The following is a 16,084-nucleotide window of genomic DNA, read 5'->3' on the forward strand; positions in this document are numbered from 1 at the left end:
AATAAAAAATTAATTTGCACCACAAACTGGAGACATTTCAAAAAGGGGGAAACAAGATGACAAAATGTTACCGTAGAAGGAAAATGTACAAATATTATAAATATGAAATTGACACATTTGGGAAGTATACAATAGTGATGGGTGGAAAAATGCACCACCAAAAAAAACAAACAAAAAAACAAACTGCACTAACAAAAGTATTGCAAAAGTACAACATTACGGTAAAAAAAATAAAAACATTGGAAGTTTAGTTATCATCACAAGGGTTGCATTATAAGAAAAATAATCCAATATTCCAGAAACCAATGAAAATAGAAAATATTAGCTACAAAAGTATTGGCTCATAAAACACACACATATGACAAAAAATATTGCTACGTAATTAATACATCTAAATTGACGTACATGTACAATTTACAAATATTAGACAGAAAAAATATTCCAGGAAAAAAGTAAAGTATAGAAAACTACAGGTATAAATACAAAAATATTAGCATAGTATTGCAGAATAATACAAAAACTATTACAAACAAAACAATATGAGCCCCAAAAATTTGAGATCAAATATGCACAAATATTTCAAACAAAACAAAACTAAGAATGAGACAAAAAAAGAACACATGGAAACAGACACAGTTCGAACCTGGTAACTTTTTTTTTTTTTCTCCCCTCAGGCCATCCAGAACCCCAACGACGAGGCGCTCCAGGAGCAGGCGTGGGCGGCGGTGGTCCCCCTGGTGGGCAGGCTCAAAAAGTTCTACGAGTTCTCCCAGAGATTAGGTGCTTGAGCCGTCGTCAAGCTTGTTGCTGTGATGTCATCGGGCAAAAATGACATCATCGTGACCAAGCAATTTGACACATGCACAACACGTGAACACATGTGATAAAGTTATTCACTTTGCATGCATTGAAAAAAGGGGGTCAGGGGGTTCAGACTGGCCAGGTTGTTATGTAACAAAGTAGGTCACGTCGCCGCCGCTCCATTTCGCTGCCTTGGCTTTAGGCTCGGGGGCGCGTCGTGACCTGGGGAGCACCCCTGGGGGGAGGGTGGGGGGGGGGGGGGGTGGGGGGGGGGTGTGAAGTCATTACTGCAGGCTGGCGCAGCAGCAACGCTAATTAGCTCACGGCGCGGCCTAGATGATATCATAGAAAGGAGCTTATGTCATGGACTTTGCATATCAAATTACTTGACTTAGTTCTTGCTCAGGTTCCGTCAACTTCCGCGTTTTCGCTTCTGCTTTCCTGCTGAATTTGATCCGCGTACGTCCTTGTCCTTGCTCAATTGCATTTTGAACAAAAGACATGTCATGTCACTTCCTGTCTGCACATTTTGCACAACCTTTTGTACTACCTCAAAAAATGCCAATTGGTGCCATCCTTAAAAATAAGTTGGTTTTATTCTTTAAAAAAATAAAATAAAAATTGTAAACCACTGTAACATGCACAGTTTGAACATTTACAAAAAAGTACTTAATTGCACCTAAATACATGTAAACAAACTTTTCTAAAGGATTAAATACGCCTGCATTGCCAGTGACGACCTCGTTTGTGGCTCATGTCGACAGCAACATACGCAACGGGGAACAATTGTACAGTAGTGCGCTCGTCTGGGTTATGTCATTATCTGGGCGGACTGAATTTCAAGTAAGCGTCTGAGTCTATAAATAAAAATGCCTTCCAGGCTTGAGAGGTATTTGCAGAATGTTTGTTTTGAAGTTTATTTGCTGCCGGTTGTATTCCGAGCGACGCTTCCTGTCCAAACAATGCGTGTCATCCCGTCCGACGTTTCCTCCTCCCTTGGCTTTGTGTCAGTGAGATAATTAGTCGCATGTCTCATCTGCATGTGAGCGAGGGGAATCCTCCCTCGGCCCCATGTTGCCCCCCTCCTCTTAACTGGCACCGGGCCTCGGGCACTTTGGGCATCATCGCTTGCTCTATTAACGCTTCGTCTGGGGCTGGCCGCGTCACTTGTTTTGTTTTGTTTTGTTATTCGGAGACCATTTGAGGGCTTTCATACACTCAAAACAAACCCCGTTTTGTTTGCCACACCAGATGAAAATTCAGCCCTCAAAGTAAACATGACATTTGATTGGCATGTTCATGAGAGACAAAAATGTCATGTGCCCAGAAAGACACTGCCGCTGTTGTGCATTTTCCAGGTCTGCATGGTTTACATCAACCTTTTTTTTTTTTTGTCTGTACAGAGGCGGCGCTGCATAGCCTTCTGGGCGCGCTGACCAACGAGACGTACGACGACCCCACGCAGCATCTGGAGCGGGAGCAGGCGCTCGCCAAGCAGTTTGCCGAGATCCTGCACTTCACGCTGCGCTTTGACGAGCTCAAAGTAACTAACTATTTGCCCCTTCCTTCCTTCCTTCCTTCCTACCTTCCTTCCTTCTTTTTGCCCTTTCTGTTTTTTCCTTCCTTCCTTCCTTCCTTCCTTCCTTTTTGTCCTTTGTTTTTCCTTTCTTTCTTTCTTTTTCTCTCCTTCCTTTTGTCCTTTCTGTTTTACATTCCTTCAGTCCGTCCGTCCACCCTTCCTTCCTTCCTTCCTTCCTTCCTTCCTTCCTTCTGTCATTTACGTTTTTCTTTCCTTCAGTCTTTTTCCTTTCTTTCTTCCTTCCTTCGTTCCGTCCTTTCCGTTTTTCTGTGCTTCCTTCCTTCTTTCCTTCAGTCAGTCCATCCTTCCTTCCTTCCTTCCTTCCTTCCTTCCTTCCTTCCTTCCTTCCTTCCTTCCTTCTTTCCTCCCTCCTCTTTCTTTCTTTCTTTCTTTCTTTCTCTTTCTTTCTTTCTTTCTTTCGTCTGTCCTTTCTTTCTTTCGTCTGTCCTTTCTTTCTTTCTCTTTCTTTCTCTTTCTTTCTTTCTTTCTTTCTTTCTTTCTTTCGTCTGTCCTTTCTTTCTTTCGTCTGTCCTTTCTTTCTTTTGTCTGTCCTTTCTTTCTATTGTCTGTCCTTTCTTTCTTTTGTCTGTCCTTTCTTTCTTTCGTCTGTCCTTCCTTCCTTCCTTCTTTCTGTCCTTTCTGTTTTTCCAGCCTTTCTTCCTTCTTTCAAAACATGAAAACAGGGGCCCTAGAATTGAACCCTGTGGAACACCATATGTTCCTTTTATACATGTGAACTGATATTGCACATATTCGAGCCACTGCTTGAGAACACATCCCCCCTACCTCAACACAACAATGTATTGCTGTGTGCCATTTTAAAAGACATGATTAGCATTGAATTCTTAATCCTGCTTAGTACTCCAGCAAGCGTCGGCTAATCAGCCCGATGGCTCTTCTTCACCTTACATCTGCGTCACTCACGTGCGTTTTATTTCCATAAACGTATCAGGTGAACGCCGCGAATCGAAAGTGGTGAAGATGCGTTTCGACAAGCGGTCGACCTCCTTCGCCGGCACCCTCGGGGCGACCCCCTTGTGACATCCCAATTAGCGGCCCCCGGGAAGGCAGGGGCTGCTAAGTGGCGCGCTCGGTCCACCCGTCGCCGGCCTTCTGACCCACTTTGAGCGTCTGCCCGTCCGTCCGTCTCTCTCAGTCCGGCGCTCCACTGAAGTGGGATTAGCATGAGACGGGCTGGTTGGTGTTCGCATAATTAGCTGCAGCTAAGCCCTCGCAGGTGGCGGGTGGACTCGGGTCTGATTTGGTCATCTAAAGGAGTATACACTTATGTTAATGTTCTAGCAATGGATATTTCATTAATTTTGAAATACAGTGTTCTGTCGTTTATCGCGGGTTTTTGTTTAACAGATTTTTACATCATGCTTCTTTTTTTTTTTTTTTTTTTTTTTTAACATGCTTTTTGATTTGTTTATTTTTTTGGTCTTTACGCAGCCGTATCTCTTGAACCCTACCCCCGACCGGGGACATACGGGCATGCATAGATTCGTCTAGAGACTTTTCCAACTGCGTATGTCCTGTTGCTCCACGACATTGCATTACGGAGATAGAAAATACATACTGTGCTGTATAACAAGTAAATTAATAACGCGTACTTTTAATTAAAACAAATGACTGTAAATAAAAAATAAATTTAATAAAAAAATAAAATACATTAATTATAATAAATTAAAAAATGAACATACTTTTAACCCAAAAAAATTAATGTAAATGAGAAAAGTATATATTATGACCGAACAAGCATTTATAATAAAGTAAAAATCATATCAAAACGAAAAAACATGATAAACGAAAAAATATATATAAAATTAACATATTTATTTATTTATTTTTCATTAAAGTGGATTTCAACACCAGCAATAAACGAGGGAACACTGTATAATTATTTGAGGTGCAACAATTCATTGATTAATCAATTATCAAATCTGCAGCAAATGCTCTGAGACTACAACACCTGATAACACATTACCAGCCTATCCAATAATTTTTATTATTATTTTTTTAACAATAATGATGTAAAAATTTAAACAGAGTAAAATTTTCAGTTTTTGACACAAAACGATGTCATTTGAGTTCCTTTTCCTTTCCAACATCTGACAAACCAACTCTGACCTTATCCTGAAGACTTGCTATCCAAACATAGCGGTACCCAAAAAAAAAAAAGTGTTAACTGTTTTTTCGTACCTTTAACAACTGGCAACCGAACTGCTTGCTGATAATATCGTCTAAAAGGGCTTTAATGTGCCTAATTGAAATGCAAATTGGCATCATTTTATGAAAAGTGTCGTCGCTGAGTTTTCTGGTTGTTTAAAGTGCAAAAAAAAAATAAAAGATGCAGCCCCGGCTGTCCCTTTGTGGGCCAATTTTCTGCATAACAAGCGTCTAAAATGGCTTCCTCATTAGCGCCCAGCCGCTGCTTTGTCTGACTGTCATATTGAAAAGCAACCAAATTGCCCTTGACAGGAAGATGTGGACATAAAAGCAAACGAGTGTCAAAATAAGAATGCAAGTGGTATAACGTGTCCCCTTTTTATGTCATCCCCCCCCGGTCGAGGCGGCGACGTGACGACGTCCTGATTTGTGCGTGAATTTTTCAAAAAATTATGATTTGTGCTGATTGCAGATGACGACTCCTGCCATTCAGAACGACTTCAGCTACTACAGGAGAACGTTGAGTCGCATGCGCATCAACAACCAGCCTGTAAGCACCACCTCGTCATCAACCAATTAGAAGTCAAGCAGCTTTCATTATTATTGCTTTTGCACTTGGAATTGTCTTCCAACAGATTGATTCCTGAAAATGGTGGGGAAAAAAAATTCCTGAATGCGGCCTCCATTTTTTTTTTTAGAATATGTTCAATTTTTTTTACTATTGTTTTTTTTTGCACACTAGCTAATACAGAAGGATTTGAATGAATACTTACATGCTGTTTCCAAATATGTTCACTTGTTATTATTATTATTATTATTATTATTATTATTATTGCACACTAGCTAATATAGAAGGATTTGAATGAATACTTGAATACTTACATGCTGTTTCCATTTTTTTTTTTTTTTTTTTTGTAGCTCATCAGGTTTTTTTTCTCCACAGATTAGCTGTCGAAAGACTGTAGTAAAAACGGCAGTTTTTTTTATTATTATTTTTTTTTTGGTAGCTCGTCAAAATTTTTCTCCACAAATTAGCTGTAGTAAGTCTGTAGTGAGAACGTCAGGTTTTTTTTTTTTTTTTTTTTTTTTTTTTTAAGGTTGCAAAGCTTGTAACTCTTCCACCTTGGTGTTTTATTTACATACATACAACAAAATCGATGCGATAGCTCAAAAAACTTGACGTGATAGAGAAAAACTGAGGCCAGTTTTGGATTCCGGACCCCAAAATCAGCTGTCAGAATTAACTCAACAAAAATTGCCTCCCCAGTGATTTTTCAAAAAATGAAAATGAGGATGCGTGGGCCACTGGAACAAAAAAATTAGCCAGCGACCCAAAATTGAGTGTGCACGTTGCTAATGTAGGTGGAGCTTGTTGTCAACATTTGATCATTGCAAGGCTTTGCTGTGGGGAAAAAAACTGCTTGCGGCTAATTCATACTATAACCAATCTGTTGCACTTTTTATGTTGACAGGTTCACTTTTTTTTTTTTTTTATTAGCTTGTTGCTTTTGCCTTTTGCCATTTGTACCTTTTTTATATCAACATGTTGTAATTAGTAGATAGATAAAACTTTTTTTGGCTATTTGTCATGACAGGAAGTGACTAAGGTCCAAATGAGTCTTCTTGTAGATATCAATAAATCGTCCTGATGTTTTTTTCTTGCATGTGCAACCTCCTCAAATCAAAATGTCAGGCTGACGGCGAGAACGAAGTCAACAACGAGCTGGCCAATCGGATCTCGCTCTTCTACGCCGATGCCACGCCCATGCTCAAGACCTTAAGCGACGGCACCACCAGGTTCGTGTCGGAGGTAAGTCCGTCGCGAGGCGGCGCCCTCAAAATGTCACGTTCGCAGGCTAACTAACTTGGTCGCCGCCTCGTGCAGAACAAGAACCTGCCGATCGAGAACACCACCGACTGCCTGAGCACCATGGCCAGCGTCTGCAAAGTCATGCTGGAAACGCCGTAAGTCCGACGCACAAAAGTCCATTGTACAGTAAAAAGTCTTGCGCGTACAGCAGGGTTTATTATAGTTTCAGAATTTTTTTATTTTGGTTAGTTTTTATTTTGTTTTGAGTTTTTACTTTAAAAAAAAAAAAATTTTTTTTTAATTTAGTTAGTTTTAATTAGTTTTTTAAAGGGTGGTTTCATTTTTGTTTTTATTAGTTTTAGTTATTTAATAAATGCTTAGTTTTATTTTAGTTGTAGTTTAATTTTAATTAGTTTTAGTATTAATTTTAATTGTTTTTTTTATTTAGTTTAAAAAAAAAAAATTTAAGTGTGGTTTCGTTAGTTTTAATTAGTTTTAGTTATTTAATAAATGCTTAGTTTTACTTTAGTTTTAGTTTAATTATAGTTAGTTTTAGTATTAGTTTTTTTATTTTGTTTTAATTAGTTTTTTTTAGGGTGGTTTCGTTCGTTTTTATTAGTTTTAGTTATTTAATAAATGCTTAGTTTTATTTTAGTTTAATTTTAGTTAGTTTTAGTTTTTCTTTCTTTCTTTCTTTCTTTTTTAGGTGTATTGTGCACAATATTTTAAAAAAAAAAACGCCATGGTAGTGACGTCATCAGAAGGTTCTTTTCTATTGGCTGCTGCTAGATGACGTCATTTCTGTGTAACACATTTTCAATCATCCTTATTCCGGTTAATATAAAAAAATAAATTTGCTTCAAATCACATTTCAAATCATCCCCAAAGTCTTAGGCATTAAATTAATTACCAAAGATGAAAACAAAGTTTTGTAAACATAAATTGTAGTTTCAGTTAGTTTTATTTATTTTTTATTTTTTTAAATCATGTTTGTTTTTATTTTATTTCATTAACGAAATTGTTTTTTGAATTGTACTTCCAGTTTTTTCGTTACGTTTTAGTTCACTAAAATATCCTTGAGCGCACCGGCAGGAAATTGAGCAGGAAATGTGTCGGTGTTTGCCGGTAGGGAATACCGCAGCCGCTTCGCCAGCGAGGACACGGTGTCCTTCTGCCTGCGGGTGATGGTGGGCGTCATCATCCTGTACGACTACGTCCATCCCGTCGGGGCCTTCGCCAAGTCGTCGAAGATCGACGTGAGTACGGCGGGAAGCCATTGTCGCTAGCAGCCGCTGCTAGCTTGGACGCTAACGCTCATCTTGGCTTGCACCGAACAGATGAAAGGCTGCATCAAAGTGCTGAAGGATCAGCCGCCCAACAGCGTGGACGGCCTCCTCAACGCTCTCAGGTGAAAACGACCTCGTCATTCCCGGGAAATTCCATCTGAAAACACCCCCCGCCCTTTTTTTTTTTTTTTAAACATTCTTCCAAATTTGGAGCGTCTCACACCGACTGTGTCATTTGCACGTCAACACTGAAGTCGGCCCGAGGGCGTGTTCAAAATGATCGCATCTCATCTGGCAGCCGATGGCATCACGTCTGCGTGACTGCCATGTTTGGTTTCATCCTCTTTTTCTGAGACCTCAAACATTTGTAATATCATCCTGGTGAAAGTGGAGCCAAAAGTGCTTTGTGGAAATGAAGCCTCCAATGTCAGTTGCACATTGCATTAGGAAGGAACACAAAAAAAAATGTGAAAGAACGGATGGGCAAAAAAAGACTGCAGGGTGGCCATTTTAGTATAATTCTCCAGGAGTCCTTTGAGGCGAATGACAGGGAAAAATCATGCAAATCCTTTTACCGACATGAGATTTGTTGGGCAGGTAAAAAAAATAAAAAAATAAAACCATCAGCAAAAATTTTCTAATTGTGGGAATGCTGAATACTGATTTTTATTTTCCTCACTTATTTGCCGAGAAACAACTCCCACATAATACTTCCGATTTACACCGTTCAAATTTCAACTTGCTACAAAAATTCACACCTTCTGGGGTATATATCTAATTCCACATTACTTAGAGTACTCGCACAATTTAACGTTAAATATCAACTTTCATCCCATTCATTTTCAATGGGGCTGACATTGAACTTTTTCTAAGTATCACTTTCCACGCCCACTTCCATACATATAACTTATCATCATCACCAGCTCTCTGATACTGCTCAGGAGGTCCCGGGTTCGAGTCCCACCTCTGACACTACATTCCAAATGTATCCGTGGCAATTATGTTTAGTGATATAACTGTATACAACTGACTATCATATCAGGAAATGCATTAGCTCAGTCGTTAGAGCAATTTCTTCCCCTATGGAGAACCTGAGTTTGAACCCCGCTTGGACCACATTTTAGTACATTCAATGGTTTGATACCAACTGACTATCGTTTCAGGAAATGGATTATAGTTTCTCAGAATAGATTAAATCCCACTTTAGACAGATTGCAGTTCAAGTTTTCTTCTTCTTCATTTATGTTTCAACTTCAATTAAAACTTTGTAATTTTCACATAATTTATCTTTCAATTTACGTCATAAGCATTCAGCTTAGCATTCGGCTTTCAGCATTCCCACGCAATTTCTCCAGAAATTGCATTTAGTCTAGTTTGTAAAAATGTTTTTAAAAATTCATTTTCACTTGGCAACAAGAAGTTTGGTAGGCGCGTCCGTCAGATCAGGATGAACAAAAAAATTCTGCCTGAAAAGATGCCAGAAGTCTGCCATTTTAGTTTGTGGCGGCCATTTTGTCCATTTGCAGGGGTTATTCAAAAGCAAAACTCCTCTTTCAGATTTTTGTCCAATTAGTACTAAATTTTAAACATATTATCTTAACAAATGAATGACACTAAATTGTAAATAATTTGGGATTTTCTTTACCGAGTGGGAGGAGGACGGCGGCCAAATTTGATGACTCAGCGTAAAAAATGAGAGCATGTTTTAAAAATTCAGCCTCCTAACCCGGTTGCATGCAGGGTTAATGTAGTTTTTGGAATTTTCATTTTAGTTAGTTTTTATTCAGTTTTTATTAGTTTTAGTTAGTTAATAAATGGTTAGTTAGTTTTAGTATTAGTTTTAGTTTTTTTGTTTTGTTTTAATTTAGTTAGTTTGAATTAGTTTTTTTAAGGGTGGTTTCGTTAGTTTTTATTCGTTTTAGTGTTTTTATTGGATTTTATTTTTTTATGTTTTTATTTTGTTTTTTTGTTGTTTTTTTAAAAATGTGTATTACTTATGCACAATATTTCAAAACCACCATGCGAGCGATGTCATCAGAAGGTGCTTTTCTATTGGCTGCTGCTAGATGATGTCGATGATGTGTGACACACTTTCAAATGTCCTTAAAATAAATGTACTTGTAATCACATTTAAAATCATACCCAAAGGCTCATGCATTAATTACCAAAGACAAAAACAAAGGACATTTTTGCTATCAATATAGTTTTACATAAAATGTAGTTTTAGTTAGTTTTTGTTTTTTAAAAAGCATTTTCGTTTTTATTTTGTTAGTTAAAATTGTTTTTTGAATGTTAGTTTTAGTTAACTAAAATAACCTTGATTGCATGTAGCAAAATGGAATTTGGTGGGCATGTCTATTGAGAGTAGACCCACAAAAAAGTCAAAAGAACCTATGGCCGAAAAGTAGAGCGGTTAGATTTTAATAAACTACATTTAAATTAAACTGTCCAAATCTTCTGATTTCAGCATATCAACAGTTTTTGTGGACTCATTTCTGTCATCATCATTTGCTTTTGCATCCTGTCAGGTATACCACCAAGCATCTCAACGACGAGTCCACCAACAAGAGCATCAAGCTGATGCTGCAGTAGCGGATGGATGCCAGTCCTTGAATGTCAACCCCCCCATCTTCTTTTCGTAAGAGAAGAAGAGCTGCAGCTCCGCCCTCTTTTTTTTTTTTTTTTTTTTTTTTTTTTTTTTTTTTTTTTGTAATGCAAAATGCTACTGCCATCATGAACGTCTTTTTCCGTGCCAAGAAAAAAATAAAAAAATGTCGCCGAACTACAATGTGAGCCATGCAACAGCGGCAGCTAGCGGAAGCATTGTAGGCCTTTTTTTTTCGTTTTTGTGTTCAAAACACAAAAGTGTCTTTTTTTCCCGCTTTTCAAGTGCCGGCGGGGGAAAGAGTGACAGCTTTGACTTGAACTTGATTTCAAAGAAAGAGAAATATATAGAGAAGTATATATTATTTTTGTTATTTAAATGCTGTTCTGTGCATGACAATGATTCTTTTTTTAATTTTTTTTAATTTTTATTTAATGAGAAGATCCATTCGGATCGAGCTTGTCTGCTGTGTTGCGTTTGTGTTGAAATGTTTGTTGTCCAAACGGTACTTGTGGCAATCTGATTGAAGAGTACTGTTTTGTTTTAAATATTGTTTTATATATTACCGATTTGCGTGTTACGTCCTTGCATTTCATGGTTGTTTTTGTTTTTCTTTCTTTTTTTTTTCTTTCTTTTTTTTTACTTTTACAACTGTGATTTGTGGAAAAAAAAGTTAATGGATCAATTAAAAGTTGACAGCTTGTTTTTATTTCTACAAGAATCATCATGGACCTTTTTCTTAATCATTTTCTTAATGGAAAATAAAATGTGATTCCCCCCCCACCTGCAACCTATGATGGCAAAGGGCGTGTCATCTCCAATCATTTGAGTTGGCTGTGTGACCTCCACTGACCCCTGCGGTTCCATTGACCCCGCACTGGTTAAAAGCTTCCACTCTGGGCTTGTTTGAAAATTCAGCCCCCAAAAGCCAATTTGACTTAGCAACATGAAATTTGGTTGACATTTCTATGAAGATGAGACCCACAAAAAAAAAAAAAAAAAAAAGTCTCCAGAAGCCTTGACCAAAAACACATGACAAGTCTGCCATTTTGCTTTGAAATCATTTTTGGGCCATTTCTTGAGCTCCTTGATAGAATTTTTCCAAGACATTTTATGCAAAAGCTCTTAAAAAAAATCTGAGCTACATAAGCACTTCTTTCCCCGTGTCATCCTCTGAAGAAATGTGGATGGGCGTGGCCCACTGCAGTATCCCTGCACTAACACACGTGCGCACACAGTTCAGGGAGGAAGGAGGAAAATATGTCATCTGTGTTGAATGAAAGGTCCTTCAGGGACGTGCTTGTGTTGTCCTTTAATCCCCAGTACATATATACATATATATATATATATATATAATGTATTTATTTATTTATTTTTGCCTTCAAATGTAAATGTGGAAGCAAAATTGTGTGCTGTAAGAAGGGGTGTGTTTGGAGGGAAACTGATCAATATCGGCCATCTTCAAATACAGCCTGAACTTTCTGTGTTGACAATTTGTATGAAACGTGACTGGAGTTTTGTCAGGATGAAGACCTTCCTCTTTGTCCCTTCCCAGCAAAAAAAAAAAAAAAAAAAAAACCTGAGAGAGAGAGACCAAAAAAAAAAAAAAAAGCTGTCAGCGTTCGCCCGCATGTCGACCGCGAACACGTTGGCTCATCTGTCTCTGGGGGGGCCAGACAAGTTGGTTTTCTCGGAAACACAACCGTCGTCCCACCCGCCCCCCAAAACCACCTTCAGATGCAGAGCCCCCACCCCCGCCTCCCTAAATCCCACTTCCTTCTGCACGTTGCTTTAATCGGAGAGTCTTAGTTCAGACATGTCAAAAGAGTAACGGCTCTCGTGGGGGGGGTCTTCAATGGAGGTCAGTCCGTTTTTTTTGAGGGCCTCTGCAGGAAGTCCGAGTCAGTGAAAGTGTTGCCACACTTGACCGACACTTCCTCGAAATCCATTCAACCAACACGCAAAAAAAAACAACAAAAAAAACACCCACACAACTGAATGTTCCTTTTGTTTCCGAAACCTTCCATTGACATCTTTGCTTTTATTCATGATACAAAATACACACCAAAAATACAATAAAGTACAAAATATTCGAATACGGGATGAAAAAAATGGAATGTCAAAAAAATACAAAAATAAAAGGCAAACTTGGAAAAATAATTACAAATGAATAGAAAATATGAAATAAACAATATGAGGTAGATATACAATACTTGAAAAAACTACTAAATTAAAACAAAAATATAAATATTACAAACTTAAAATAAGAGGAAAACAATATTAAAGCACCAAAATATTAAATATAAAAAAATAGTAAAATAAAAAAGTGGTTTAGCAACCTTCCCCAGGGCCACCAAGCAAGAAGGGATTGGGTGCCCCGGCGGCCATTTGTAGTATCCGTAGTACATCATTCAAAAATTGCACATCTGCATTTTCAATTAACAATCACCATTAATTGTGCTTCATTCAATTGACTTATTTTGTTTAACTTAAGCAAGAACCTTTCTGGTCATTTTGAAAAAAAAAAAAAAAAAAACAACACCTTACTATACATGGTCGTTTTTTTTTTTTTTTTTTTTTTTAAATAAAACACCTTTCTATACATGGTCGTTAAAAAAAAAAAAAAAAAACGACCATGTAGAGTAAGGCGTTTTCTTTGTTGTGTTTTTTAAATGACCATGTATAAAAAGGTGTTTTATTAAAAAAAAAAAAAAACGACCATGTACAGTGAGCCGTTTTTTTGTTTTTTAAAAAACGACCATGTATAGTCAGGCGTTTTATTAAAAAAAAACAAAAATAATAAAAAAAACAAAAAAAAACGCCTTCTTATACATCGTCTTTTTTTGTTTTTGTTTTTAACGGGTTACTATGGTCGTTTTTAAAAGAAAAAAAAAGAAAGAAAAAAACGCCTGACTATTCATGGCTGTTTAAAAAAAAAAAAAAAGTATAGTCGTTTTTTTTAAATTAATTTTTTATTTTTTTTTTATTTTTTTTAAACGCATGACTATTTAGAAAAAAAAGTATGGTCGTTTTTTTAATTAATTAATTATTTATTTTTTCTTCTTTTTTTTTTTTTTTTTTTTTTGTTTTAAAAAAAAAGACTCCTGACTATTCATGGCTGTTTTAAGAAAAAAGCATGGTCATTTTTATTTATTTATTTATTATTCTTTTTTTCTTTTATTTTTTTTTCTAAATGCCTCACTATTCTTGGCTGTTTTAGAAAAAAAATCATGGTCTTTATTTATTTATTTATTTTATTGTTTAAAGAAATGTCTGATTATGCATGACTGTTTTAGAAAAAAAGCATGGTCCTTTTTATTTATTTATTGTTCTTTTTTTTTAAATTATTGTTTAAAAAAAACACGCCTGACTATTCATGGCTGAGAAAAAAAGAATGGTCTTTTTGTTTAAGTTATTTATTTATTTATTTATTTATTTATTTTGATTGTTTAAAAAATGCTTGACTATTTATGGCTGTTTTAGAAAAAAAAAGTATGGTCGTTTTTATTTATTTATTCTTTTTTTTAATTTTTTTTTTACTTTTATTGTCAAAACTGATAACAACATAACAATAACAATAATTGTCCTGAGATAGGGCCTTTGCATACAATTGGTATCATGCAAATACAAGTAATATGAAAAACAACAACAACAAAAATTTCCTCCACATACCCAGGGTATCAATACCCTATCTAACAAGGTCCAGGATTGGTCCCCATCTTCTTTCAAAAATAGGAACCCTCATCTGAAGTTGTGCTGTCAATTGTTCATTGAGTACATCTGTTTGATTTTTTTTTTAACCATTGTGCAACTGTGGGTGGTTCAGGTTTCAGCCAGTTGATGGTTATCATCTTTCTTGCAGTCATTAGGAGGAGATGAAGCAAATACTTTTGGTCATGAAACAAATTATCCAAGAATATATCCAACAAATAAATCAACTTCTTTTTTTATTGTTTAAAAAAAAACGCCTGACTATTCATGGCTGTTTTAGAAAAAAAAAAAAGCATGGTTGTTTTATTTATTTATTTATTATTCTTTTTTTTTATTGTTTAAAAAATGCCTTACTATACATGCATATAAATGCCTTACTTTGTGTTTTTTTTTTTGTTTTTGTTTTTTATAACGTAGTATTTTTGTAAATACGGCATATTACTTACGATTTTTAAAATTAAAATGTAATATGCAATTCGGCTCCAAAAAGTTAATCATCGATCACTTGTGAAAAACATTCTATCGCTGATCGAGCTTAGTCGTTGACACCGTTTATGTATGATGTATTTTGGACATGGCAAGCCGTTTGTACAAGTCTATTTTGCAGCTGCCGGGAAAAACAGGCTCGGATTATTCAACCAATCAGTGGACTGGATGGTAGAACACTCCGGCATGACTCGACCTTCTGATTGGTCAGCTTGACTTTGTCGTCACCGCGACCAGATGGACGGCCTCTCGCAAACAGAGCTCATGACAGGACATGAAGAACGGAAGGAAGGAAGATGCCTGCACGCTCTCCTGAGAGAAGCCATCTTGGATCGTCCGCAATTGCATTCCTGCTCAACTTTGGAGAAACAACACCAAATGTTAAAAAAAAAAAAAAAAAAAAAAAAAAAAAAAAAAAAAAAAAAATTGTTTGAGTGTTTATTCTGTCTCCTTTTTTTGAAGAAAAAGAACACGCAGGAAATTATGTTTTTTGGGTAACTTCAAATAATGTTATGTAGACCCTGACAATATAATAGGAACATCAAAAAAAAAAAAAAACACCCAAAAAAATACACCTCAATATACATGTTAGTTTAAAAAAAAAAAAAATTAAACGCCTTACTATACATGGTCATTTTTTCAAAAAAATTAAACGCCTTACTATACATGGTCGTTTTTTAAAAAAAAATAAAACGCCTTACTATACATGGTCATTTTTAAAAAAAAAAATAAAAAGCCTTACTATACATGGTCATTTTTTCAAAAAAATAAAACGCTTTACTATACATGGTCATTTAAAAAAATAAATAAATAAAACGCCTTACTATACATGGTCGTAAAAAAAAAAAAAAAAACGCCTTACTATACATGGTCGTTTAAAAAAAAAAAAAAAAAAACGCCTTACTATACATGGTCGTTTTTTCAAAAAGATAAAACGCTTTACTATACATGGTCATTTTTATAAAAAAAAAAAAACGCCTTACTATACATGGCCGTTTAAAAAAAAAAAAAAAAAAACGCCTTACTATACATGGTCGTTTTTAAAAAAAAATAAAACTTCTTACTATACATGGTCATTTAAAAAAATAAAATAAAACGCCTTACTATACATGACCGTTTTTTCAAAAAAATAAAACGCCTTACTATACATGGTCGTTTTTTCAAAAAAATAAAACGCCTTACTATACATGGTCGTTTTTTTCCCAAAAATAAAAAGCCTTACTATACATGGTCGTTTTTTCCCAAAAATAAAACGCCTTACTATACATGGTCGTTTTTTCCCAAAAATAAAACGCCTTACTATACATGGTCGTTTTTTCCCAAAAATAAAACGCCTTACTATACATGGTCGTTTTTTCCCAAAAATAAAACGCCTTACTATACATGGTAGTTTTTTTCCAAAAATAAAAAGCCTTACTATACATGGTCGTTTTTTTTCTAAAAATAAAAAGCCTTGCTATACATGGTCGTTTTTTTCCCAAAAATAAAACGCCTTACTATACATGGTCGTTTTTTCCCAAAAATAAAACGCCTTACTATACATGGTAGTTTTTTTCCAAAAATAAAACGCCTTACTATACATGGTCGTTTTTTCCCAAAAATAAAACGCCTTACTATACATGGTCGTTTTTTCCCAA

The 16,084-nt window shown here is 35.9% G+C and overlaps 1 protein-coding gene across 2 annotated transcripts in view; it reads left to right on the forward strand.

Moving 5' to 3' along the window:
• fam49bb (family with sequence similarity 49 member Bb) overlaps nucleotides 1-10,336 on the forward strand; it is a 23,464-nt gene extending 13,128 nt beyond the window's left edge. For both annotated transcript variants that reach the window (XM_077509366.1, XM_077509367.1), the window contains exons 5-12: nucleotides 675-780; nucleotides 2,205-2,344; nucleotides 5,022-5,099; nucleotides 6,243-6,359; nucleotides 6,435-6,514; nucleotides 7,489-7,615; nucleotides 7,697-7,767; nucleotides 10,174-10,336. In XM_077509366.1, coding sequence (XP_077365492.1) covers nucleotides 675-780; nucleotides 2,205-2,344; nucleotides 5,022-5,099; nucleotides 6,243-6,359; nucleotides 6,435-6,514; nucleotides 7,489-7,615; nucleotides 7,697-7,767; nucleotides 10,174-10,237 — 783 coding nt within the window. In that variant the 3' untranslated portion in view covers nucleotides 10,238-10,336. The remainder of the gene's footprint in view (nucleotides 1-674; nucleotides 781-2,204; nucleotides 2,345-5,021; nucleotides 5,100-6,242; nucleotides 6,360-6,434; nucleotides 6,515-7,488; nucleotides 7,616-7,696; nucleotides 7,768-10,173) is intronic.
• Nucleotides 10,337-16,084: the final 5,748 nt, after the last annotated feature.

Source organism: Festucalex cinctus, chromosome 20 (assembly GCF_051991245.1).
Source record: "Festucalex cinctus isolate MCC-2025b chromosome 20, RoL_Fcin_1.0, whole genome shotgun sequence".
NCBI classification, from domain to species: Eukaryota; Metazoa; Chordata; class Actinopteri; order Syngnathiformes; family Syngnathidae; genus Festucalex; species Festucalex cinctus.